Here is a 27,945-nt window from a genome sequence, read left to right as displayed (position 1 = left end):
TTACATCTCCAGCTTCTGTCTGGCCACAGCTGTAATAAGGGCGGCACCCCTCCCACTGCCTTCTTCTGATGTCAGGAAGGTCATGTTACACTGAGGAGCCAAAACTCTGGCAGTCTCTTGGAGGATGTCAGAGAAACTAGAAACAGCAATAGAAGAAGAAGAAAAAAATACTTATTTATAATAAAGAATTTTTTAGAAGCAAAATAAAAGAATACTTTTTTGTATAATTAGATTGTTGTTTTGTTCCAGTATCGCACCACAACTATTACAAATACAAAAAACTCACTGTGGATGTAGTTTGTAGAGGGTCCCGTCCACCCCTACTGTGATGTTCAGATGCTCCAGTCCCCGGTTCTCTCTGATCTTATCGACCACAGCCGCCATTCCTGCCCCACACAGCTGAGCTGCCCGACGTGACACTGCCCCACATACCTGTATAACAATGAACACCATAACAATGAACACCATTATCGCCACTCCAACACTCCAACACACAATATCACATTGCTTCTGAACCATTAAAAATGAATTTTACTCAATTTTAAAATGATGTTGCAGCAGAAAACAAGATTTATTGATTTTAAAAAATGAAATTCTTAACTCCTCTCTGTCATTTGAGACATAATGTAATTCGGCCAAAGAGTTGCAAAAGATGAAATGATATGTATTGTTCTTACTTGTTTCCTAAGTTAGTTTAAGATAATATTATTCAGATTTAAGTCTTTTAAGAGGTAGTCTGACTGTGGGTGGCTACTAGAGAAGTGAAATAGTATTATTAATGTAAACATATCAAAGATCTTTGCTTCAAATATCTACGTTTGTGCTGCACAGTCATCAGTTACAATGTAACAAAAATCATGTCCTTTTTTATTGCAGTTAACTGAAAAAGAAAAGTCAAAACTACACTGAACAGCTGTTCATCAACAACTGTGCCATAGTGTTGCGCATTAGTTTTTCGTCTTCTACCTCTTTGACAATAATGCTGTCATCATAGGTGCTGTCAAGCCCCAGCTGTTGGAGAGCAGATCTGACCTGCAGTGGAGCCAGGCGGTCACTAGGGGGAGACAGCACCGTTACAAACATTACAGTAAAAATACAACCTAAATTTACTGTCACAAACACCTGAAAAAAAGTATACAAGTATGTATATGAATACAGGCACAGTTTCTCCTACCTCTCTATTTGTGACAGGTATTTCATTTGGAATATTCCAGGTGTTTTTAAAGCATCAGTGACGTGTCCCCTAAAGAGCAAACCTCCTCTGGTTAAATCCATTAATACCCGACGAACAACTTCTCCTAAATACATCCCACTCGTCAGCTTTTCAAACCTGCATAATCACAAAGACACAAATCGTTAGATCCACATCAACCATGTGCCTATCTCATCGTTTCCAAGCGGTTTGATTGGAAATACATACAATCATTGAAGCATGAGACACATAGAGTATTCATAAGTAATATATGGCCTAAACACATGGGCACACAACCACCAGAAACTTTAAGAAAAAATGTAAATTTGGTATGAGAATATCTTTGTATATTTGCAAAGACATACATAAGTTACTGTCCTGAAATCCGATGACACACACACACACACACACACACACACACACACACACACACACACACACACACACACACACACACACACACACACATGCTGATCAATCAATAATTAATAAAATTCAATACATATACGTTTGATGACCAAGCATGTCAACAGGGTCCACACAGTACAAACTGTAGAAGCTATTTACTCATATTATAAGTTTATTTTATTCTCAAGTAATATTGTTTCATTATAGTTGTTTGTTTTTTAGGTTAGATTTAGTTGATGTATTGGGATTTTTTTTTGTGATAGTAGTTTACTTTGTCTGTAGATTTGTTGATTGGGTAATGCTGTGGCACCTGGTTTATTTAAAGGAGTAGGCGGTACAGGACCAGATGCACCTGGGAGGCCCGTGATTTTTTTTACCAGGAACGTCGACAGGTCAGGACGGGGAGGCAGCATGGGGGGTTATTTTATTCTTTTGTTTGTTTGATTGTTTTAAGTTACAATGAAACATCAGTAAAAACCGAATCACGCGTGGACCCTTCATTCTTTTTAGCTGCGTAAGTTACATACCTACGGTGCATCACTGGCTTTTGATTTTCGTTTATTTTTGATTTTCGTTTATTTTCGATTTTCGTTTATTTTCTTTTTATTCACGGGACAAATGGCCACAACGCTTACCTTTGTTTTTCAGGGTGCAGTGAGTTTTGGTCAACCTCAATGTCGTAAGGTGTGATGATGTCATCAAGAGAGCCATCGTCTCCCAAACCCCCCCACTCTGTGTTTATACACATCTTTGGTACCTCCCTTCTCTCTCTTTCTCTCCCATCATCCTTCTGAGAGCAAAAACAAATGAAGAGGTTAATTATGTAGGTTATCATCCAAAGAATAATTTAACATCTCTACAGCTCTCTTACAAACTAAACACTCTGAGCATTTATAAGACTTCTTTGACCTTATCCTCTTCTTCAGGCCCCCCCTCTCCTCTTTTCATTTTTCCTGTATTTTTTCCGTTCTTCTCAATGTTCTTCAGCTCCTCCATGTAACAAACATTAGTGCCAGTTCCTGTAAAACAAAGTCACATCTGAAATATACAAAACATTACAATTACAATATTCAGAAAATGTTTGAAAAATATCCACTGTGCTTAACAACACAGACTAACATGTATTTTGATGACAGTGTCTTTCTATCTTAACCATTATACCTACAAGACTGACCACAACCATTACAATCTTAACTGGAATACAAACACCGAAGACTGAAAACGCACACTAAGTGACTGACAACTAGTCAAAATACCATAGCTTTATAAGCACTCTAAAGGCTACATACCAGCAATCAATCCAATTTCACACAGAGGGTCTTCATAGACACAGCTCATCATGGTCGCCATTGTGTCATTGACTACAGCTGCGATGTCCACGTCAAACTCCTACAGGTACACAGGAAAAACGCGGGAGTCATTTTTACGGAGTTACTATTATTTTCCTCTAAAGGAGTAATATTTCATCATTGTGGAGCATAATTACAAGCCATAGCCAGTAGAGTAGGATCAAATATTCAGAATAAAATCTATTGGGAGTAAAACAACGTGGCCGCGCCCAATACGGCTCCTTAAGTTCTGTTTCCGCCGTCATGAAACCTCTCGCTGGCCTGGAACTGATGGTTTATCGGACGAAGAGAGCTGAAGGGAGTTGAATCCAATTCTATATAGGATTTGATCCAATACTAGTAAATACTAGTATCATCATGTTGAGTTAAATATAAACACTAAATAGAGTTAAACAAATATTATCGGAGGCAAGAGTAGATTTTACTTTGTTTAGACTGGGACTACATGTTATATTTTTCAGAGTAAATTCTTTTTTTTAATTTAAGTCAAATGTACTTGGACAAATTTACTGTGTGCAAACCTGCAGGTGTATACACAAACACACGCATGCAGTATACAGGAACTTGCTTTAAGTACATGACTCAGCATCCATTAAATGTACTATAGCCTGGCCTAGGACACACAGATGGGCACAGAGGTTTTATTAGGATTTTATTTAACATGTATAGTATCTGCAGTCCAACTTTGAGCCACATGAAGGAACCTGCATGTTTGTATTGTTCTGGTAACTGTAGTCTACTTAGAACATTTAATCTAATATGAAGGATAAGTTGCAGCTAATAGATGGTTGGATGGTTGTTTTTCTACTTACGTAACGTTTCTTGATGGCTTCCCTTAGCATGCTGACCACATCATGTCCTTCACAGTCTGTGGCTTTGAAGCCTTTGGTCCAGCTCACCAATGTGCCCTAAGCAACATACAAAGGTTGAAGAAGATTACAAAATGAATTGATGATTGATTGATTGATGATTGAAACGCAATTAAATTACTCTCTTATGTCCACACTGACCGTGTCAATAGCTGTCTGCTCGCAGGGGAAAGAGAAGACGAAGCATGCAGGAAGACGAGCATTCTTCATCCCCATGTAGTCCAGGAAGTCACTTACACACTGCGCTATAAGATCAAACAACTACAGGCGGACAGAGAAAGAATGTTTTTTAATCAACAAAAAAAAAAAGTCAGGTGTGTCAAATTCGGTGAAATGGGTTTCTTTGCACAGTAATTCAATCTTTTTCTCATCCCCAGTGTTACAATAGTCAAGCCCCAGTTTCATGGTATCTATCTGCCTTTGACTGCCAGTCCTTGTGTCTGGATCATTTAATACTAACACAACAACAAAAGACCATACCTCCTCTCCACTTCCCTGCATTATCTCCAGTGGTATGGGGTAGATCTTGTGGTGAAGTCGGGAGTTCTGTTGCAGACCTTGTTCAAAATTAACCAGCGACGCTCTGAAGTTTGTTGCTCCCAGATCAAAGGCCAGGTACTTTCCATGTTCTGAAAAACACAAAGAATTAGCTTACTGGTGATCTGGTTTTACATTCAGATACACTTTCTCATGGGCAATTCAAGTCAAAAACTTAAAAAAAATATATAATTGTTCATTGTGTGTTTAATTTTGTGTTCCGACCTGTGCCATCAGGTGTACGGTAAACAAAAGAAGGGAGCATCTTGATAGCAGAGGGGCCTTTGCTCTTCAGCCCTGCTTCAAGCCCCATCCTCATCCTGGTCTTCACCATCTGAAGCTGCTCTTGGCTCAGTCTGAAGGGTGACAGCGTCGTATCCACCTGCGATACATGGAAGAGATACTTTATAGACCAGATATGATAGCATTCATTCGGATTAAATGTGTACACTTGCAATGACATACAATACATACACTAGAGAAAACAAACACAACATCCGAACCTGTAGCCTTCGGGATGCCTGTCGTTGGGCGACTGCTGAAACCAAAGCAGCTCCTTTGCTGCTGCCGCTGTCTGAAAGGACAAACCTGACATGGCACTCAGGGAGCAGCCGCCACACTACTTTATGGAGACGTTGAGGATACCTGAAATGGATGCTCTAATGTTTAATCGCTCTTGATCATCTGTAGCAGCTGCAATGACATCACTGGTATTGTAAATTCACAATGAGTGAGTGGATGGGTGAGCGAGTGTGCACCTCTGTGTCTGTTCACGGCTGCCGCTTTTATCCAAAGCGACTTATAATAAGTACATTCAACAGTACAAACTCAGAACAAAAAGAATCAAGAAAGTGTGATTTCTTCAAGAAAACCAAACTGAATTTGCTGCAGCAAACTAAATAATATTTTGGATGCCAGTTATGGCCAAATACTCCAGGACTTCTCCTCGAGCTGACAGATTGGTGCGTTTCATTTGTTTTTTGGCAAGATTATAAGAGGACTTTGAGCCTATTGCTTGCACACATTGTTTGTTTTTGAGTTTGAGTGTGTTTTACGATGCCCTACATTAGTGTCGAGACTGAGGCTTAGTCAATTAAGGGTTAGTCAATTGTGGGTTGTGTTCTTTCAGTCACACGATAAAACAGTGGTCGTTGCAGACACACTTTGCAGAGATCTCCCCTCTTCTAAAGACAATTTTCTTGTTATATTTTAATTTAGATACCTACTAATGTATTTTTACAGGTCATAACAATGTGATTGATTATATTTCAAGTAATCTGCTATGTGTGATTAGAAGTGAGGAGTATAATGTAGGTACTGTATCTCCATGATGTGCACACAGACAATTTTGGTGAATATTTTCAAAAATAACCTACCGTGGATGCATCTTGTACACGGTTCCATCCACACCGACGGTGATCCTTAATGTGCTCAAATTTCTGTTTTGCTTAATTCGAGTCAAGATGGCAGCCAGTCCTGCAGCCACCAGATTGGAGGACCTGAAGGACACTATGGTGCTGACATGTTGAACCGCAACACAGTCATCAGATGTTGGGGTCAAATCAAGATCCATGAGAATGTTTCTGGTGTTCTTCAGACCATTTTTGTACCTGAATTAGACAGACGTGAATGTAATCTTTTGGCTAAACACAGAAAGGGATACAGGCAGACATACAGAAAGATAACTTACTCCTCCATGGCTGCTACATGTTCAGTGGTTATTGTCCCTTTGGTCCTCAGAGCATCGGTCAAATGTCCATTAAACAGCAGTCTGAGTTTAGCCATCTTTAATACGACCAGCCTCACTAACTCACCCAGATACAGCCCACTGACCATCTTCTCTAGGCTACATGTGGACAAAAGGAACAGAGGGCTTTAAGGTTAATATGGTGTTGATCAAGCTGTGCTATATGTCACGTCATGAGAGAAGGCAAAGCTGCTTTTCTCACATTTGTTTTCCAGGGTTGTTGGAGGCCGAGTCCACATCCCTGTCAAACTCAGTGATGTAATCCTCTAGCGCCCCGTCGTCTCCGAAGCCTCCCCACTCAGTGTTCACACACATTCTGCCCTCGTCTCCCTCCACCAGGTCGACGTGGCGCAGCTCCTCCATGTAGCACGCATTGGTGCCCGTACCTAAACACACAAACAAACAGGACATCTATGTTCATACTATTTAAGCAAACCTGCTTTGGTTACATTACACACACAACACGTTTTTAGTCCTGATCCAACAATAATATACAACACAAAATCATTCACACAAAGTCCCTCTCACATGCATTATTGCAGTGATACACGACTAGAAGGAGCAGCAATTTAACTACTTGTGAGACAAGGCTTTGAAACTTGTTTATTATTTCATCATAGGATGCCCAAATATGTTAACTGCAACCTAAATATGCATTCTAATGCTCATGGTCTTTAGGAATATCTCAGTTATAGTTATATTGTAAGTTTAAAAACTGGTGTTTACTTCAACTGCATTGTTTTGTTTAGTGTTCGTTTTTGTCCCTTACTGTGTAGAGTACATACTCAAAGAGCATAATTGTGGAATACACAACTGACACAAAGATATATATGAAACATTACAATGGCTGTTTATCTCTCACAAACAAACAAACACACATTTCAAAACAAAGAGGCTTTTTGGACATTTAATTACACATAAAATATGAGTGTTTGGAGTTAGAGATAGAGTCTGTAACCATTACAAGAAATATAGTTATTGACGTGCAACAGACTTGGTGGTAATTGTTTGTGAAAAAGTCAGATTCAGGAGGCGGTTTACATTTAATTACTGTCTTTTGTATGAATCTGATGAACTCTACTCTAAAGATGAATGTACTCACCAACAATCAGTCCAATTTCACAGTACTGGTCATCAAAACCGCAGCTCATCATGGTCGCTACGGTGTCATTAACCATGGCTAACACCTCTACATCCATACCCTGCAGTGTGAGGGGTCATAAGGTATCATCTACCACAGTACAGTTTATATGTAATGAAGTGCTTCAGAAGAAGTGCAGTCATGTCTCAGTGATAAAAGTGGGTAACATATTCAGAAGAATGAGCTTCTCATCAAAAGTCATGTCCAGTACCTGATGAATGAAAAATAGATGGGTCATGTACAGATATAATACAGGCGTCCTACCCCATTTCTGTCGATAGCCCCTCTGAGGGCCTGGACCACATCTTTACCCAGAAGGCCTCGAGCCCGAAAGTCCTTACTCCAGTTTAACAACAACCCCTACAGAGAAGTTAATACACTTACAGTGAAAAGTCACATAAACTGCATGTGAAGGTTATGAAAACCAAATGGATGTCAAGTGTCATTACCTGATTTAAGGTGGATTGTTCACAAGGGAAAGAGAAGGTGAAGGCGAGAGGATGTTTCTTCTCCAAACTGATGTTCTTTTCATGCAGAAAGTCCTTGAGAGACTCTGTCACATGGTCAAGTAGCTAAAGAGAGAGTCAGACCGAGAGGGAGAGAAGACAAGAAGACAGTCAAGAAGAAGAAGAAGGTTGAAGATGCGTTTCCTCTCTATTGCTGCTCCCATCCTTGTCCAAAACTCTTCACATCTATGTAGCTCCTTTGTCTTTTCTGTTCCCTGTAGAGTTCTCCCTTGATTTCTGCATTTTCCTGTCCATGCTCCCCGTACCTCTGTTCCTCTCCCGATGTGTAGCTCCTTGGGTACGGGATAGCTCTTCTCCACCATCTCCACTCCTCCCCTCTTCATGCCCATGCCCTCTCTCACTTTAACTTGGAGCACCTTAAACCTGGATCCTCCCAGATCCAACACCAGGAATTGTCCTTTCTCTGCAACAGTGGAGGAGAGATGCCAAAATGTATATAATCTGTATAGCACTGTGTGTATGTGTTATATGTTTCTTCAGAATGCATTGACCTTAAAAAAAATAGCTTGAAAAAGTATGAAAACCATTGATGTAATTTACCCGATCCATCAGGAGTGGAGCGGACGTGTGTCGGCAGCATCTTCACCGCTGCTGTGGCGTTGCTTTCCACCGAAAGCCCCTTCTTCATTTCAGCCTGGAAACGTGCCGAGATGTCACTTAACTGGTTGTCGTGGAGATGCATGGCGTACAGAAACCTGTCCACCTAAAAACGAAGCAAACAGAAGCAAAGCTGTTGTCTATTTTCTATCTCGCCAACAAAGTAATAAACAAAGAGAAGCAATGTCACACTCAATCTTATTTATTAAACCTTCACATTTTGGATTAATTTGGGGAGCGTCATCAATCATCAGCAAATACACTGGTTTCTTTTAAATTTATAATGTCACAAGTTTTGTTTGCAGCATGTGCTCAACTCAAAATGAACGCTCGTATCAAAAGCTTAAAGGTAGTTTTGTGGTGAACAGTGACTTAATCCATAGAGTGTCATTTGAATTTGGAGGAGACAAAGGAAACTATGGACTTTCTTTGCCACACGTGGTGGAGGAATAAAATGTGTTTTAAAAAAAGATAACATCAAAGAAATAAAATCTGCCAATCTTCTAAAGAAATGACACACACACACACACACACACACACACACACACACGCACACACACACAAAGAGAGAATGAATCAAAAAGCCTTTGCTCTCAGTCCCACATGCATACTCAGCCAATCCATAACTGTTGTGACATGTTAAGGGGTAAAGTCACAGTTTTTGTGTGAGTGTGAAGGTGTGCAGTGTTCCATGAGTGTGTCAATACTTTGTCCCTGAGAGAGTGTGTGTTGATCCCATCTGCACTTAGAGAGGAGTATAGCAACACTGCCAGGGAAAGACGTTAATCATTGCTTAGGAGAGATGAGTGGTGACACAATAATGAATGATAACACTATGATCATAACATTTTACATGTCATTTAGCTGATGCTTTTTATCCAAAGCAACTAACATTGTTGCTCTATACACTGTTGGCACAGCAACGGGGAGCAATTAGGGGTTAAGTGTCTTGCTCAAGGACACAGTGACAGGGACGAGCGGACCTCGGGGGTCGAACCACCGATTCTCTGATTAAAGGACAGACGTGCTAACCACTGAGCCACAGTCAGCTTATTACAGCGGCAACTTTTCTTTTGAATAAGATCTCAATGTCGTGATTTGTATTTTTATTTTATAAATGTCCGAGACTGAATGGTGCAGGACTACATAAGTGCAATATGCGTTTCCTCATAACACAATTTGAAGTCTATTAAATCTTCTGGGTAAACTTACCGTAATTTCCATGCGCAATGTTTTTTAATAATTATGTCAGATGAATCAAGCCCATAAACACACTTTTTAATGCATGACAGTTTAGCAAATTCTGTATATTAAAAAAAGGTTTGGTTATGTTTAAAGTGCATTTCAGTTTGAACATCTGACAGCAATCATTGTCAATCTCATAATAACTTGTCTGTAGAAGTAATCTATTTAAAGATGATAATTACTGCTGCTGGAACAAAAGTTTAGTTTATGTCGTGGTGAAGCTCTTACCATCTTTGTGGGATCCTCCTGGAGTTTAGAGAAGAAAGAGGCAATAAGATGAACCACAAACATCTTGATTTCCAAAATAACCACTATGAAAACTCTTCCAGTTGGGTTGTTAATAGAATAAAAGAAAAAAATACATTTCGTGTGCGCAACTACTAAAATACAAAAAGTCTGTTTCTTCCCTCCTGATAGTCTTGTTTTGTACCACTGTGCAAAGAACCACCACCAACTTAATGATTAACAACAAGCCAACCCCCTTGATCCTATAATTTCCTCCAATCTCTCTGGCTCTCCACCCAACCCTATCTTTTTTTTCCCAGTTGTGTCTGGTGACCAACGATCAACCTTTACTGAAGATCTGTGGAAACCTTGAGTCAATAAAATAAAAGCAAAGACGTACTCAGCAAAGGTCAAGGAAATGAGCAACATCTTTCTTTTGGGATGCATGGTGGATGACTACGACAGTTTAAAACAAAACTATTTCATTTATAAATTAACTTGACTTGTTTTTCATCATGTGTTTGTAATATTTATGTAACTTCCCTGTGTGAGCTGTATAATACAAAAAAAAGAGACATCAAGACTTAAAACATACCTTTAGTACTTTTTTATTGACTAACATCTTTCCCTTACAAATACAAAACAAATATGAAAAAATATGGTAGCACAGCCGTATAGATGCCAACAGGGATGCACTTCATTTTATGTATACAAAACATTGACTGAAACTGCAGTTGATGTCAGATTACTTTCACTGACAGTAATGACCCATTTAAGACGGCTACATGCTCGTGCTTTTTCTGAGGATTTACATTTGAGTACACTGAGCAAGATGAAAGCAAACCGGTTGCATGTTGATGGTCATGTCCTAGTCACAATGCTTGTAAATTAGCATTTTCAACCCAGTGACTTTGCACTGAAACATTGTGGGAAACCATAATGTTGCTCGTCAGTCTGTAGGTTACTGTGTGCATGTAGTTCAGGCAGGACGTACCACAACAATGGGTCTACTTTTTTAATCAGGCAAATCCAAGTGAGAGATGTAAAGTTTGTCGTTGGGCTAGTTTGACAGAATTAAATTTGTTTCCATGTTGTCTCTAGCTCCTACTGAAACAGAAGAATACAATGTGAGATTTTAGCACAATGAAAACAAGAAATTCAGATGGAAACAGTCAATGACTCAGCACTGTAAATCTCAATCCTTGTCCAATGACCATAATCAAACATTTCTCTTGTGTCCAAACGCCATTTTGGTGTTTTCATAGCTGGTGCTAAGAGCTTTTTTTTTTTACAAGCCCCCCAGGACGTAAAACCTCACCATCGTATCCCAGGCTTGTATCAGTTATCAATCTCAAGTGTTGACCATGTGCGTTTCATTCATCTCTTTTTATTTTTCCCTTTCCTAATATTGGGAGGTTCTGTATCACGTGCACTCTGATTGGTGAAGGCCTGCTTTGGATTTTTAGACCACTCCCTCTGAAGCTGCAAGAGCAAATCAGGAGTCAACAGCCCGTCTCTCACCAGGCGACTAGCTATAGAGCTGTCCATCCCTCGTGAGCCTCCTTGTGCCCTTTGACCTGCTTGTCCACCCCTGCTGCTTCGTGTCTGCAGGGGGTTAGTGATGGTTGGGTCAGCGGCTTTGATGAGACGGGTGATATTTCGAACGCCCTCTTGTATAATACCATCAAGTTCCTGCTGGGTTTCTCGAACTAAGGCTGTGTCTGGGAACATGTCCATGAAACGGTAGCTGCAGAGACAGACAAAAATACAAACGTTATACTGTTAAGACGAAATGTGTGCATTATTGTTAGCGCCATTTCATCAATCAAGGTCAAGTTAAATTCACTGCACCATGTTGTCTCACCCGACCAATAGATTATTACTTCAAAACAACAACTTCCCATAATAAACCCAAGAAGAAGAAGAAGAAGAAGAAGAAGAAGAAGAAGAAGAAGAAGAAGAAGAAGAAGAAGAAGAAGAAGAAGAAGAAGAAGAAGAAATAACATTACCTTAACCAGAGGTAGAGATCTAACACATCATGAACAGCTTCCAATTGAACCAGATCCTTTATGTTTTTGGGCGCCGACAGAGGCCAGTTGACATGGCGACCTACCCAGTCAAATGTCAGGGGTTCGTCTCGACTGAACTGACGAGCAAACTAACAGAGAAAAAAACATCAGTGCAACAAAGCTGTAAGTCCCACTTGGAGTTCAACGTTACTCCATGCAAAGAACAATTTAACGTCAAAAGTTACTTGACTGATCTGCCCAAACGTTTTTATCAGTCAAGCTTAGCTGAAGCACATTTTCACTTTCCTCTCATGCCTTTTCCCCATCCTTACCTTTAGGAAGGAGGTGCATACAAAAGGTTGTTTCTTGTTGATTGGAGCAGTGCAGAAAACGTAGCGGGACCTCAGGTTCAGTGGAATATGCTGAATCATATCAGCCAGAAACTTGAAGTCGTCAATGTTGCAGACAAAATACATACCGTCCACCTGGGAGAGGCTGACAAAAATGTCCTGAAAGAGTCACAGAACTTGTCAGAATGACAAGATGAGGCCACAGCGTGCATTTTATACACAAAATTAAATTATCTTTAGAGTGCAACTTCACCTGGACTCCAGCATCTGTCTTACTGGTCAGAATTTAGCTGTATCTTCTAAGCACTAATTTGCATTCTTGATGACTATGTACATCTTTTAATGTGCAGCCCTTGATCCAGTTCTCGCGGTAGGATAATGTGCCATGTCACTCAAAGCATTCATTATTCCAAAATGTCTTCAGGAAGATGTTACTTGACTTTACTGTCTTACATCTCAACTAAACTTTAGGACTAAGAACTTCAAACAATAACGACAACTCCCAAAATGAATGCAGCGGCCGTTCGGGCGGCTCAAAGAAATCAGGCTGTTCTCACCCAGAGAGGAATACTCATTTGACAGAAAAAGTATGAGAAGGTAGGAGAACAAGTGGATGAATAGGGGGCTATACTCACAACAAGATTCGACAGTGTAGCATCAGGTAAATGATAGGCAAACATCTCTATCTGCTCTGCTGTAGGATGGAGACCTGCAGTCTGAGACAGAGGAGGAGACATATATACTTAAGTTTTGCTTCATATTCTACTGATAGATTAACCAAAGAGCGTGTGTCTGATTGTATGCTTGTGTATAAATGATCACCTGTATGGGCTCTACAGAGTGGCTGAGTATTTCCTTCAGAACAGGCAGATCATCTTTGTGCATGGTGGTAACTTCTCCCTCTTTAAACTTGGAGGCAAACCTGATGATGTGACAGAAGAGATGGGTTTTAGAAACCTACTTGAAAAAAACAAAATCACTTGTTACCAACCCGACAGCGACGTGGGTATTGATTTGACTGTGTGAGTGTGTGTGCGTGTGTCAACTTGACAAAAAGTGTGGTACTGGAGACGTATAACTGCAGGGAACTACCACAAGAACTGTCTGTGTGCTCGCGTGCGTGCGTGTGTGTTTGTGTGTGTGTTGTATCTTCTCTAGCACCTTTAACCCTCCTGAATGGGGATGTGTGTGAAAATAAGACTGACCTCCCTGCACGGCCAGATATCTGCAGAGCTTGTGATGTGCTGATGGTCTCCATGTGTTTCTCCCCTTTCTCGTTAACATTTGGCTTTATCAGACTGTTGAAGATTATACGTCTTATACTCCTAAAATGAAAAACAAAGAAAGGCATAACAATGGATAATCGTGGTTGGAGTTGATGGAATCTGTACATTTTCCTAAATCATAACATCACTAATAAACTGCCTTCATAAAGATTACAGTCTCTTTCAAGCTCCGATGTCTAGGATTAAATCATTTTAGACTTTCTAAACATACAAGCAAACAATAGTTTCCCCAATGACCATTTTAGATAAATATAAACATACAGTAATGTGGAATACAGAAAGCTTAAAATATATATATTTTTTTTATCTTGCACAAGAAAAGACAGTGTTACAGTTTGCATGATGGTATTTACAGGTTGAGGCCCATGCCAATAGCATCTGTAGCAACCAGTATCTTGCATGGGTCATCAGGGTCATTGAACTTCTTGGCCTGTGACAGCTTGGTGCCTGTAAATAACAGAACAACAACGCTTGGTCTCCGTTTCAAAGTCTGGAGCTCTACAAAAGTCTCCATCGCACATGAGGTTCAAACAATGGTTTCTTTTATTTTGATCATGTTTTTGGACAACAGCTGAGTTTATAGGCCAATAAACATTTTGGATTGCTGTTGATTACTAGTTCATTTACACATGACCTACTCCTTCTCTTTCTTTAATAAACATGCAGATGCTTAATGGATGAAATCGCAAATTCACAGAGAGGCAGAAACTCATTATTCTTTAAAAGGCTGAGGACCCCGTTGACATATTAGGTGTTTTCATTACACGTAAACATGCACTTATCATAACATCCTTTTAAAAACTACACAAACTCACCTGGAGGTAAACTCCCATAAATGACAGCACATTCCAGTCCTCTGGCCTCAATCTGTCTGCTTATGGAGTAGATGTCATTTTTACTGAAGCAAACGATGCAATCTCCTGGACTCAAGTTGTCTAATGTTTCCACGGCTTCATCCAGGATTGAGAATGGAGTTAACCGCTTGTAGTTGTTGACCTAAAGAAAGGGAAGGGTGGAGAGGGCCACAGAGGCAAGAGAGCCAATCAGCCAATCACAATGCTTCAAAGAACCAGTGTTTATCATCATTGAGAGATTCTTATCTTTCAGTAGCACCACATATTACAGCCTCACCTCCATCTCCTCTCCAGTGGTGTACATCAGCTCTCTGATAAAGTCTATGGCTGCGGGTTCACCGCATACATGGATCTCTTGTGCGCAGAGACCTGAACAAATACAAAGATGTCCGCTGCTGAAGTTGGAAACATCAATACACGGTAAAACTCAAAGACACAAAGCAATGGTGTGCTTGTACATATGTTGTTTTTGTTCGGTTGTGTCATAAACAAGAGATTCAGACTTTTTTTCCATTATCATGCAATTGCAAATATTCACTGTGAGCTTTGTTGACTGAATGGTAATAATAATAATAAAAATAATGGTAATTATTTGAATGACTATGTTTTTAGTGTGTGTTACAAACCCAGCAGTGCTCTGGTCCAGGCCCAGCCTCTGGATGGATCTCTGATCATTTGAATTTCATCAATTACAGCCACCTCATCTGAAGACAGACATACAAAAAGAAACATAAACCTTGGGCTCAATAGACTCGGTGATTCAATCTCTTTGTTTATCAATGAACACAAACATAATTTCCATCAGTGCCTAAACTTCTGCATGGAGTGACAAGAGAAACAGTGGGTTCTAGTGACCAATAAAAAATATCAGTAAGTGTGCTTGTGGCTTATAATGTTTGCTACCTACAACAAATACATAATAATGCCTTAATTTATGGATAGTGGCTAATTGGAATTAATTTAAAAGAATCATAACTTGCACACTTGTCCCACACAAAAGGATTAATTGCATCTTGTTTGTTAAGTTCACCTTTCAGAAAGAGCCAGCGGTTAAACATAATTTTTTTGACTTAGCTGCTACAACCTGATAAGATACAATTAAATGTGATGTTCAACAGAGAAGTGTTGAGTTTTCTTATTACATCTATGCTATTAAAACAGAAATGTTTCTATGTGTTAGGTATACTTACAAGGTGTGGTCACACTACACATCTCAATGGTACAGGCCACATGACTAGATGCTCGACCATCTGAGTCCATGAAGGTCCTCTCCTCTCCAGTAACCAAGTCACATGGCACACCCTGGAAAAACAAACACAGGACCATAGCTATCAGTACAGTGTGGTGAGCAAGAGATAAACAATGTAAGCTTAAAAGATGACAAACACATACGGCATTGTTGCTCTTTTCAAAGATCTCGTGGGCCAGTAATTTCAGGGGGCCACAGTAGACTCCTGACTTAGCAGCCAAGTAGCGCTGGATGGCGTGGTAGGTTTTACCACTGTTAGTGGGACCAGCATGGAAAATCACCTTCCTTTGGATGGCTCGAGCGTCAGGGTACCTGAAGAACACACACACCAACACATACGTAATGTAACCACAAAGTAATATTGTGCATATTACTACAAATGAATAAACCATTGCTGTGACATTCCTGAGCCAGGCTCTATGATACGTACCAGTTAGCAGGGACTCTGAGGTCTGAGATCTTTCTCAGGTCATCCATACAGTCCAGCATTGGAAAGATTATCTTGGCGTGACGCATAAAGTACGGGTAGATGTCATCAACATGACCTGTATAACAGCAGACGTTAAAGTGTTTGAATTTAATAAATGTATTAATATGATTTCTTGACACAACTCCATCTTGAGGTTTAATTAAAAAACAACAAACCTGCTCCGGAGCAGATGTCACTCAGGATGATGTGCAGATCGGCGGGGAGTGATGTGACTTCCAGAGCTAACTTCCTGAAGCTAATGAAGGCCTGGTGGAACAGACGAGCTGTATACACACACAAAAAGACACATAAGGAACACCATGCAGGTTAGACTTTGCATCAGTCAGACAAAACTTTACATGATCTGGGCAGCTGTAGTTTTCACAGCGACCTGCCACAGCTGATCTCCACCAACAGGATTATCATTGGCTCAAATTGAAAAAATGTTTGAGTTTATTTGTTATACTTTTCTATGAAGGGTTTATGCTTTTAACATAATAAAGTTATGGTTGATGACAACATTTATCAGGCCAAAGAAGTGGAAATACATTTAATTAAAAACAACAACAACAACAAAGTGGGACATGATAGTTTGTAAAACAACTTTAGTAAAGACTGACCTTGAGCCCTGTCTGATTATAACTGTAAGTTATAGTGACATAACGGCATCTCAAGCTTTATTTAGTTTTTAGTTAATATATGTTTTAACTTTTCCAGTTTTCTCACTAATGTATGTGTGATCAAATTTTGAGTACTGATTGATGCTTTGAATGTATTTCCAATGGAATTTGAATAAATATGTTTACATTTTTTTCTATGCAAAAACAATCTGAAAAATTGTCTCCATTTCTACAAAGCTTTTATCCAAAGTGCATTTCAATATGCCTCTAATTCAACAGACAATTATGTTGAATCAGAAACATTTGTTACAATATAGTAATGTGTGAAAAGAGAGTAATGTTTCACCATCCAGGCCATGGTCAGCTGCCAGCTTCTGCATCTCCTTCTTCTTATAAAACCGATTCAGAACTTTCAGCAGTTCCGCTGAAGTGAGAAAAACAATCAGAAAATAACTTTTAAGTCCATTATTAACACAAACAAAAATACACACACCGTTTAAAATACTGTCCATTGGAGATATATCAGAATAACTATATCACAAGCCTGTGGGACACTAAAAGTCAAGACCTGCTCCAGTCGCTGTATTCACCTTTATCGAGTGGTTGCGTCAGCTCCAATCCCACATCCCCATCTGCCGAGCAGTCCGTCTTCAGAGAGATGGGGACAAACAGAGAAGTGTCTGGAGGTCTTTGAGAAGAGCTGTTGGAGGAAACGTGTCTGCTGCAGACCACCGAGCCCGCCTGAGGTTGTTTGTGTAAGAAACCAGACCCAGAAGACGCATGACATGTGCCAGCAGCGGTGCGGTTAGTCCGGGTGCTAATGTGGCGTTGAAGTCGAGAAAACAAATACATATACCGGTTTACTGACATCGCTGCGAGGAGATTATACCCCTGGTGTAGGCACTTCCTGCGGGCTACATACAAAACATGGGCTACTCTGGCTCTATGCTGCAGGTCTACATGTGTGAGTTACACAGCACCAACTTCACCAGAGGACGGTCAACATTACTCTCTTCCTGCTTATTCAACGTGGGACAGGACCAGTCGCTAAATAGCTGCCCACAATTGTGCATGTATTGATATTGAGCTATTCGATACTTTTTATTCAAAAAATATTGACAGTCACTCGTTAAACTTATCCAAATACATTCAATAGATATAGTATGATTGCAAATTCCTATTTACCTTAGAATATATTGTAGCCAAGTAAAACATATTATAAACAGGCAAAGAAAGGTCTTCTCTATAGCTGAATGCGAAGATCGTATATGAAACACTGATGATTGCTTCGCCGTCTAACAAATATCCCGTTTTCAGCGTCTCGTTGAACACTCATCACCAAAACGATCTTTGAAGGTTTCCAATGACTTGCATTCACTTGCGAAAACTCATCAGAAATTTGTTGTTTCTAAAATTGAAAGACTGCAGACTTGTAGTCCAGTATTTGTCTGGTGAATGAGATAAGGCTTGTAATTTAAAAGCCATGATGAAAATGTATGTCTATCATTATATATATATATATATATATATATATATATATATATATATATATATATATATATATATATATATATATATATATATATATATATATATATATATATATATATATATATATATTTTTTTTTAAAAACATCTTATCTAAAAGCATGCAGAAAACAATGAGCCACACCTTTGTTACTTCAAGATTACTCTAACTCCTTATTATCAAGCTGCTCCGGTAAGTCTCTTGGGTCTCTCCAGTTGATCCAGAATGCTGCAGCTCGTGTACTAACGAGGACGCGGAAGAAAGATCACATTTCACCTGTATAAGCTAGCTTTCTGTAAGATCAAGAATCACATTTGAAATTCTTCCCCTTACCTACAAAGCCTTATGTAGTGATGCACTATCATATCTTAAGGAGCGTATAGGGCCATATTACCCGACAAGACAGCTGCGCTCACTGAATGCAGGGTTACTTGTGGTTCCCTGTCTTAAAAAGTAGGATGGGGCCCAAAGCCTTCAGTTATCAAGCTCCTCTTTTTGTGGAACCAGCTTCCACTTTCAGCCCGGGGCGCAGACACGGTCAACTCATTTAAGAGTAGACGAAAGACGCCTGGCTCTCGTCACATCAGAGACCTGATTGGTTCTTAGATCTGACAGTAAACACCACGTGTTGTAGAAAATCCTTATTTTATGTGTCGTTGTAATACTTAACGCTCGATTGTTGACTATTAGTCTCAGGCTTAATCTAAAAACATATTTTGTGTGGTTTGTAATACAAAATCGTACATAAAAACAATAAAAAAATGCAGCTACACACACACATTTCTACATGAATATATATTTATAATCACATATGAATAAATTCAAATGTGAACGGAAAACTACAAGTTGACTACATATCGGAACTAACAGGAAGTATTTTATTACGTAACTTCTTGTTAATACTTTGAAGGCAGCTGAAAACTGTCAGACTTGATCGCAGTTTTTCGTCAACGCCTCCCGCAGCGGCCGCTGCTGTCGTCTGGATTCCAGGCGAGAGCAGCTCTAACGAATGAGCCTAATGTCTCTTCAATGCACATTATTAACTCTACTTCTTACGAGAAGCCTCTTTGCTTCCTCTCCTTAAGTTTCCATAAATCGTGGCTGTGTCTGGAGCCGGTCCTGCCTCCTGCCATGGCGGCTCTGCTGATGCCCCCGATACAAAATATACTGAATTGAATATTTCTCTCTACTATAATTCAAGAAAAAAAGGAATTTAAAAGTTATTTTCTTAATGTATCTGTTGCTTTTGTCTATTTGCAGGCCTGTGGCCAGAATAAGAGATGCACTGATGTCATAACCCCAAATTCAATCCAACACCAGCCCCCAAAGAACATTGCTAATCAAAGCTGTGACTACAACATACTATGTGCAATGTATATGAATACCTACATGAGTCAAGCAATTACAGTCTCTCTGAAACTTCTCATATACTTTCCCCAGGTGGAAATTGAAAAAGCCTACACTGACAAATGTAAATGATTGTATTGAATGTGTGTGACAAAAAGAAAGTTGAAGGCTGTTGGTATTTTTCACAGACTTCTTGTTGAATGAATTAACTCTTTGTACAAGACATGAGATGTATTTGTTTACAAAAAAAGAACTGAACTCTTATAACTACAAGTTGTTTTCAAGAACCAGTGTTGTTGAAAAGATATTCAGTATAAATTTGCTTTATTCACGATTCATTTTGGCTATATATTTGGGTTTGGTGTATATACACATATCATACACACACACACACACACACACTCACACACACACACACGCGCACAATAATGGCATGATTAGACATTGTGTAAAGATTAACATGCAGTAGATAAGACAGGGGCAGAGAGTTTTGGCCTTTTAGTGTTTCTTCATTACCTTAGGAGGTATTTAAAGTACACCAAACAAACCCTACCTGTACAGTGTTTAGACAGACAAAATGTCTCAGACAGAAAGACAGCTTTACCTGAAAATAAATTACACTGTTCCCAAATGAAAGAAAACCATATTGCAAAGGAACACATACATCTGAACCGGAGATGTGAGTGTTCAGAGGTTTATGAAATGAAACACATAACATGACAGCATGACTTGTTCGAGAGACAAAAAGCAACCAAATATTGTACATCTTAGCGAGTCCAATAAAAACAAGTAGTGATGTATAAATGTAGGTATAATTTCAAATATAGACACATGAGATCTCTGAGGTCCAGTTGTCCTTGAGTGATGTTTAGTTTCAGCTTGTACGTGCCTTAGAAACAAAGTTAAGCATTGAAGGGGAAAGTGCAAAATTGGCCACAGATCAAAGCGTAAGGGCAAATTTAACCAACACATAAGTCCGCTAACATCCCCAAACTGAGTGAGCGTGCGTGTCTTTAAAGCAGGACCTAAACTGCCGGTCTGAGTGTCACAGTGGAATATTGTGGCATTCTACAGTATATTGATACAGCATTTCTTCCAGCACTAACAACAGACACGAGCCATTATGCTGTCACATAAACTGATTGTGAATCTACAGTCTGATGATTATGGGTAGCATCATTACATTAATTTCTATTGAATCATTGAAAATAAAAAGAGACGCCGCGACTCGTGGTGGTGACGGGCAAACATTTTCAGGTGCAAAAAGCCGGACAACTTCATAAATTTTGGACCTTTTTTTAAGATTAGAATTTAAGAGTCAACTGAGGGAGTTTAAGGGTTCAGTTAACCCCAAATACACATATTTTATGCCCAAAAAAGCATATTTTATTGCCAGAAAGATGTAATGTGTCCATGTTTTGTAATCTCTCTCCACCCCAATACAATAGAGGTCAAATAAATGAAATTTGTGGATTATAAGCCAATTAAATCTAACTCCAAATTAATCCAGATAATTTACATATTTAGCTTGGAAAATAATAACGTTTTTGTGATTTGTGTGAACTTAAAAATATTTTACGGAAAAACAAACAATGGTTTTTAATCTACAAGATTTATCATAAATAAACAGCACTTTTAAAGATCAAACAAAAGGCCAGAGAGTGAATCTTCGTATCAATTGGGAGGCAATCCTGTAGTAACCAAACAGACCTCATCAGTGAAAACTGCATCAAATATTCATCTTAACATGAGACTAAAAAGTCATATTGATCTCAAGAAACTTGATATGTATGATATCAGAGCTACAACAATTAGTTAATTTGTAAATCGACTAAAAATCCATTATGACGGTGGAAGAATGGTTTCATTAGTTCAAGCTTCTCCAGTGTGAACATCTGCTGTGTTTCTCTCCATTAATTAATTGCAGATGGAATACAATTGGACTGTTTGTCAGACAAAAAGACATAGATGCTGACTCCGCCGCTGGGCTTACTGTGATGGAGCGATGTCACGTTTTCTTCTAACATTTTACAGACTAAAAAATGGATCAAGGGTGTGTCGAATAATGGATTCAGCAATGAATCATTAAACGCAGCGGTAAATTATTTATATTTAGTTAAATTATTTTATCAAATGAAAGACAATGAAAAGATAAAGTCCATCTTGAATCAAACATTGCTTAAATGAAATGAAATGTGGAGTGGAAAATGTTCATTTTCACAAAACAGCCACATTTGAAGACCAAATATAAGATTCAATTCATGTTAAGATGGACATTTGTTGCACTAAACAGACATTTGCATGGACGAATGAGCCAGTGGACTGTTCCAACATACTTAACTGTGAAACTCTTTTCATTTCTCAGCTCGGTGGATGAACGAAAACACAGCGGCATCATCTAAGATAGACGACTGTCACAGAGCGCGTGTTGACTCATCGCTTAGCCTCTCGCGTCCTCCGTTCAGGCTGATCCCCACAAGTCTTGAATACTTTAAATCACTGGCTATTTCATTCAGACTATTGAAATTTTGTAAGATGAGAGGGGACGGGGGTTGGGATGCCAGAGAAAGTCCAGGATAAGTACTGTCCAAATATGGAAACAAAAGAAGCTCCTGCTGCAGAACAAAGGGATAACTGGTGTGGTGGTCGTCTGTGGCCATCCCCTCTTTTCCTTCTTTGCTCCTGTCTGTTTATGCTTTCAGCAAACTGAGACTGTATGGCATCACTTGTGTGTGCATGTTTTTAGTCTGAGACCCCAAGATCAACAGGCTGCCTCACTGTTCCTAACTTGCACTCATTTGATTTGCACTCTTACCTTGACATTAAGCTTCTAGCCCTCATGGATCGTATGCTTGTGCGACTGTGCGCAAGTGTGTTTCAGTCCTGGGGGAGAGAGTGAAGGTGGTCGGGCCGCTTACATCTGAAGCTGTGGAGTAGTGATGGGCATGTCTGAATGTATGTTATGTGTATTCATGTGTACATTTCTCAGTCCAGAGAGATAGTGAGGCAGCCCTCACACCTCTGGCTGTTCAGCAGTGAAGAGTTGGTGTGTTTCTGTGTGTATTTTCAGTTCATAGCATTGCGATCACATCTCTGGCTGCTCTTCTTTCACTGGCTGGGTTCGGGGCTCAGGTGACTCGTAGCGCTGAAGGAAGTTTCTTTTCCTTATCTTCTCTGGAGCTTTTCTCCACAAAACAATCTCCTAAACACAGAGGCAGAAGAAGGAATGTACAAAAACTTGTATTACTTCTAATGATCCATATTAAAAATCTAGTGGCACTGTTAATATTCAGCTCTTCTCACCAAAACTAATTGTATCTAGCAAATGCGTGAAATGTGTTTCCTTTCCTCATAAATTATCTGCAGAAAGGATATTTTGAATACTAAAAAAATCTGCATTGTTTACGTCTATATCGTCATGGTAGTTGTGGTCTTCTTCACTGCCTTTATCGGCAATTGCTACGCTTATTAGAGAAATATTACTAGAAATTAGTAGTAAAGCACTAAGACAGAGATTTTACTGATACAAATGATACAATCCACAAAGTAGTCAGGGAGACAATGTATACCTGTGTAGGTAAAATCCATTCAATCATAATTTTACAAACAAATTCAGCTGGTTTATAAAATATAGCCTTTCTCCATGAACAAGAAGATCTAATTTATGCAGAATGTCCTTTCTTTGATATAATCGACAGCTTTAGTTTAAACTTTACAGTAGAAAGATAGGACTTTGTATAATCCTCTTTTTGTATTTGTTTTAAGTGCGTTACCTGTTGTTTAAAGTATCTCCTGTCCTCTTCATCTACTAGCACCAGATTAAGGAAGTAGCGTACAGAGAACTTCTTGTTGACATCCCTCATGGTGGGTGTCAGGTCATATCCTGTTAGGACACAGAAGATGTGATATGCTTCCGCTCAATTTTTAGGGACAAATAAGCCATTTAAATTATTTATTAAGAGGTAAACTGACACCCTGATGAAATGATACGACACACGACACACATGACACACACACACACACACACACACACACACACACACACACACACACACACACACACACACACACACACAAACCTCTTTGTAACCGCGAGATAAGACAAAGGAGAGAAAGAAAACAACTTACCTGCCAGGAAGAGTCTGATAGGAATTGATTCTCCTTTAACTGGAGCTCCATCCATGATTTCATACTTAGCAACAGTCTCTGTCTCTGTGGTAGTACTAGGACCTGAAACATAGACAAAAATGACAATAAGTAATAAAATATGGAAAATGGAGCAGAGCTGACAGATGTTTCTGTTCTTATTGGGACCCATTTAACCAACTACAGCATTTTACAAGTAGAAGGGATGAACTCTAACATTAGCACAGAGTCATGTTGCTGTCTATTCGCATGTAACCATCATGTGTCAGATCTGTGCTGGTTTCAGTTCACACATGGTTTCTCTGGACTCTTACCTATGCCTGTTATCTCCTTCTTTATGAGCTGTAGTTCCATGTGTTGGATCTTGATCCTGACCAGCAGGAAGTAGATCTTCCCAACAATCACGTCCTTGAGGTGGTATCTAACAAAGAGACACATTTAGGGAAGCTGTTCATAAGGACATGAACAGGGGTCTCATTTGGTTTTGTGCTTTGCTGAGGAGGCAATTAAGTTTACCAGACAAGCTCCAGTTGTCTTACTTGGATTTATTGTATTCAAACTCAATGTGCAGACAGTCTTCAATGCCGACCTCCATCTTGATCGAGTTGTTGACGTCTGGGTAGCTGGCTAACTGATGGACAATCAGCTCGTACTCCTTCACTAAGTCAGACAGACGACGAACTATTGTCACCCTGAGGAAATACCTGTGAGAAGAACATGTCATTATACAAAGATAATTCCCCACTATATCAAAAGTTTGTATTAATATTTCATATACTGTTGTGAGAGTTGGGCTGTTACTGAAAAACTAAACATTATCATCAATTAGTTATATTAATTTTGATTGACTGATTGATCATGAACGTTTTCACAAGTAAAATCACATATTATAGTGTTGACTTCAGCACTACTACCAATATCAGCAATATAAGTATCAATCCTTGGAACTATCCACCCTACAGTGATGTAACAGCACAAGATGAACTAGAGAAAAGTTGTCCTGCTAATTGTTTGCAGCCATACTATTAAAATGTGATACTAAGTGCTGAAGTTCCCTGCCCATCATCAACAATACATGGGTGTCATAAATACATCCTATGTGATTCTTATGATAAGAAAACCTGCCATTAACCTAATGTCAAACTGTGAAATAAACATACCTTAGTCTGACATTCGCTCCGGTATAGGACTCATAGGGCTTCTCCACCTGCATGAACTCAAAATCGTAGCTCCTGTTCTGGGTGAGTTCTCCAGGTAGAGCCAACTCTTTCACCAAGTCCACAAATTCATGGGTGTTGCTCTTGTCAGAGAACAGCTCTGAAATACAGCAGAGTGGATTTAAAGTGATAGTACATAATTCAAGACAATGTAGACACACTACACTACTTTTATACACAAGTTGACTTTTGATTCCATGCTCTTAAAAACACAATGCTGTCATCCTGCTCCTCCTGCTGCTGCTGCTGCTCCTCCTCAAACACAGTTGGAGGAGGGTTTAGCTCCACTATAGCAGGCTGCACATGACAACCACATGCTCTGCTAAACCTTTTAGCCACATGAGAAAGCCAACAGCCTACAGTTGACAAGTACTTCTTTTTCTAAGCTACAAAGCAATGCATTAAAGGCACATTTAAAAGTGTTAAATTGAATTTAAGCAATGAAAGAGTTAAGTACGCTCATTAAAATCTCCATATAGTGTACTTTAATCACGCTTACCTATTTGTCCAACAAACTCAATGCGGATGCCCTGATGCTCCAGTCGTTTTCCTCCCTGCTTTACATTTAGATTTACCTGGGGAGAACATTCCCAAGTACATCACGTGTCATATGAGCCAAAGAATGTTGTCACAATGAAAGTTTGACACAATATCAATACATTTGACACTTGCAGGAACAAACTACGTTATCCCTTGTTATTAAAGATAAATTGGTAAATAAAGCTGATGAATCAGCTGATACATTTGTGGCTCCTAAACATAGATGCTCCACTTCAGGTCAGAGCAAATCTTTCAAACACATCAATAGAAACTTAATTTCCCACTAGGCTCAGTTAAAGAGAGGATCTCAGAATAGACTGTGGTTTGTTCGAAAAGTCCATTATCAGCCTACGGAGTATGTTAACTGATTTAAAAAAAGACAGCTAATTAAAATCATGCTTCGTGTAGGAATGCCTTACAGAAGTTCAGCTCTGAATCGCACTGTATAAATAATGTCAACTCGGTTTACCTTGCCAGACACAGACTCTCCGTCATAGAACAGGTAGTGTTTCTCCACTTTCCCATCTTCTGTCTTCAACTCGGCTGTCTTTCTGTTCTCTGCATCATTCAGCAGTACGTCTATCTCACATACCGGCCCAAACAAACCTCCTAGGAAACTCTGAAAACACAATGAGTGGCATAAAAAAACAGTGTATCACACGCAAAAACAAACAGTTTCAGAAATGCAAAAGTCAACTTGTTAAAAGTTTATTAACTGGTGATGTCAGAATAATGTGTTGATTCAGACTTTATTCAGAACACAGGAGATATTGTGGGCAGACCATTCTGGCTATTAACTAAAAAAGCATTAACTGCACAATTTTTATGTCTTTTTTTCCAATCTTCAAGGTTCCTCTTTTTTAAAATGCTGCAGGTCAAAAGATGTCTGGAACAACTGATAACTTAACAAAAGAAAAAAGCCAAATTCAGAGCAAAGACTGAAAAATCTATAATCATCAGATGATCGTGACAGGACTGAGGAGGCATTCTAGTTCACAGGCACTTTAAAACTAGATGGATGGAGACACGGGTATTGGAGGTTGTTAACGCACATCTGTACATACTCTGATAACAGACGATACCAAGTATCTATCTGCAATAATCACAACACACCACCACTAAGGTATCATCTCTACATATGTGCACATGAATTGGACTGACAATCACAGTCTGCGGTTGTAAGCATGTAAATCCCGCACAGCTACTCCCTATCTGTTATTGCCACACTAACTCAATCACTTATCAGCGGCTGCACAGTCACATTATTTTCCTCTGAGCTGGCAAAGAGTCACACAAACACGCTTCAGCATGCAGCAAAAATGGAGGAATCAGCCCAATCATCTAAAGAAACTGGTGCAATGCTTTTTAACCACTGTACCCCCTAAAAAGATAACATGGAGGAATCCTAAAATAATCTCTTAAATCAACCACATGAGCTACAAAAGAGCAAACGACATGGTAAACACACAGCAACAGTGCATCAAAGCCAGTGGGTGTCGACGATCAATTGTCCTTAACTCATTGAATCAATAAGCGATCCGCACTTTTCCATCTCGCATATGCTTTAAACATTAAACCACTAACGTAATGTCAGCGTTGTTGCAGTAGTTCAACATGCTCATGTTTCACTCGGTAGAATATTTCACATCCCGCTAACAAACCAGCAACGTTAGCTCACACGAACATGTCTCTCCGCCTCTCAGCTTTAGTTACCAAATATTAACCAGCGCAGAAACTATTTAAATGACTAACCAGTACGTTTAGTGGCTGTCATCGTGAACCAAAGCTCCTGGGCCGTTTGCTAACTTACTAAACATCAAGAGAGGAAGCGAAGACGGCCTCCAACTGAGGCTCAGTCGACCAGCCCAGCTAGTTAGCTTTTCTGCCCGTTTATACATCAAATAGTTGCTGTCAAGGATCATTTGCGGGTCTGTGTGACTAATTTATGGTTTATTCGCCCAGTTCATTTTATCGGAGTCCGAACAGCTGACGCCTTTCTTTACACTCACCATCTCGGCCGTCTGACAGTCTGACAGATAGTTGAAGCTAACAGCTAGCCTCGCTCCGTGTAGCCAGTCTCACTGAAGCAGGAGGGAGAACGGAGGCTCTCCGTCACGTGACCCGTCATGTGGGACCAGGGGGTGCTACTCACATTGTATTATTATATTCGTAAGAAAAGGTATTCAAGTGAGTTTGGAATGACAGTTGCTTGTTGAAATGATTTCATGACTTTGATCATCTCATTATTTCATAATCTGCCATGTTGCTTTATTCTAGTGAGATCTACCGAATCACATTTGACTATAGCCCTTTTAATCAGAGCCTGACCGACCATGAGGTCCACATTAATATCAATGTTTGAGGAAAAAATAGTGTGGTTTATTTTTTGTTTTGTTTTCATTATGAATTCAAACAATACCTATTGTTGTTTAGTTGCATTGATTTTGTGTGATGTCTATTCTCATATTCATCATTTGTATTCATCAGTAATGA

At 39.4% G+C, this 27,945-nt stretch overlaps 3 protein-coding genes across 3 annotated transcripts; all 3 read right to left on the bottom strand.

The window, feature by feature from the left end:
• Positions 1-9,903, bottom strand: LOC137791969 (hexokinase HKDC1-like). The gene is made up of 21 exons (XM_068587247.1): positions 9,841-9,903; positions 8,311-8,473; positions 8,016-8,173; positions 7,693-7,815; positions 7,508-7,603; positions 7,205-7,304; positions 6,305-6,488; positions 6,046-6,201; positions 5,732-5,965; positions 4,859-5,000; positions 4,581-4,737; positions 4,299-4,447; positions 3,960-4,079; positions 3,762-3,857; positions 2,890-2,989; positions 2,553-2,619; positions 2,236-2,352; positions 1,175-1,330; positions 967-1,054; positions 287-432; positions 1-136 (listed from the first exon to the last, which is right to left on the bottom strand). Exons 1-21 carry the CDS (start codon positions 9,901-9,903, stop codon positions 1-3), a joined length of 2,751 nt encoding a protein of 916 aa, XP_068443348.1.
• Positions 9,904-10,438: 535 nt separating this feature from the next.
• Positions 10,439-17,666, bottom strand: supv3l1 (SUV3-like helicase). The gene is made up of 16 exons (XM_068587009.1): positions 17,265-17,666; positions 17,021-17,098; positions 16,231-16,338; positions 16,016-16,130; positions 15,729-15,897; positions 15,527-15,638; positions 14,963-15,040; positions 14,614-14,705; positions 14,298-14,478; positions 13,836-13,929; positions 13,402-13,521; positions 13,019-13,118; positions 12,832-12,912; positions 12,179-12,355; positions 11,847-11,995; positions 10,439-11,584 (listed from the first exon to the last, which is right to left on the bottom strand). Exons 1-16 carry the CDS (start codon positions 17,542-17,544, stop codon positions 11,215-11,217), a joined length of 2,304 nt encoding a protein of 767 aa, XP_068443110.1. The 5' UTR covers positions 17,545-17,666; the 3' UTR covers positions 10,439-11,214.
• A 2,190-nt stretch (positions 17,667-19,856) lies between these two features.
• vps26a (VPS26, retromer complex component A) lies at positions 19,857-27,540 on the bottom strand. Its single transcript, XM_068586889.1, has 9 exons — positions 27,462-27,540; positions 25,922-26,071; positions 25,412-25,487; positions 24,856-25,012; positions 24,235-24,399; positions 24,010-24,116; positions 23,678-23,779; positions 23,323-23,432; positions 19,857-22,751 (listed from the first exon to the last, which is right to left on the bottom strand). Exons 1-9 carry the CDS (start codon positions 27,462-27,464, stop codon positions 22,635-22,637), a joined length of 987 nt encoding a protein of 328 aa, XP_068442990.1. The 5' UTR covers positions 27,465-27,540; the 3' UTR covers positions 19,857-22,634.
• Between the last annotated feature and the right edge of the window lie 405 nt (positions 27,541-27,945).

Source organism: Clinocottus analis, unplaced genomic scaffold (genome assembly GCF_023055335.1).
Source record: "Clinocottus analis isolate CAN_PGR_092001 unplaced genomic scaffold, fCliAna1.0.p SCAF_1, whole genome shotgun sequence".
Taxonomy (NCBI): domain Eukaryota; kingdom Metazoa; phylum Chordata; class Actinopteri; order Perciformes; family Cottidae; genus Clinocottus; species Clinocottus analis.
Note: the sequence above shows the minus strand (reverse complement) of the source record. Positions and strands in the feature narration are given on the sequence as shown.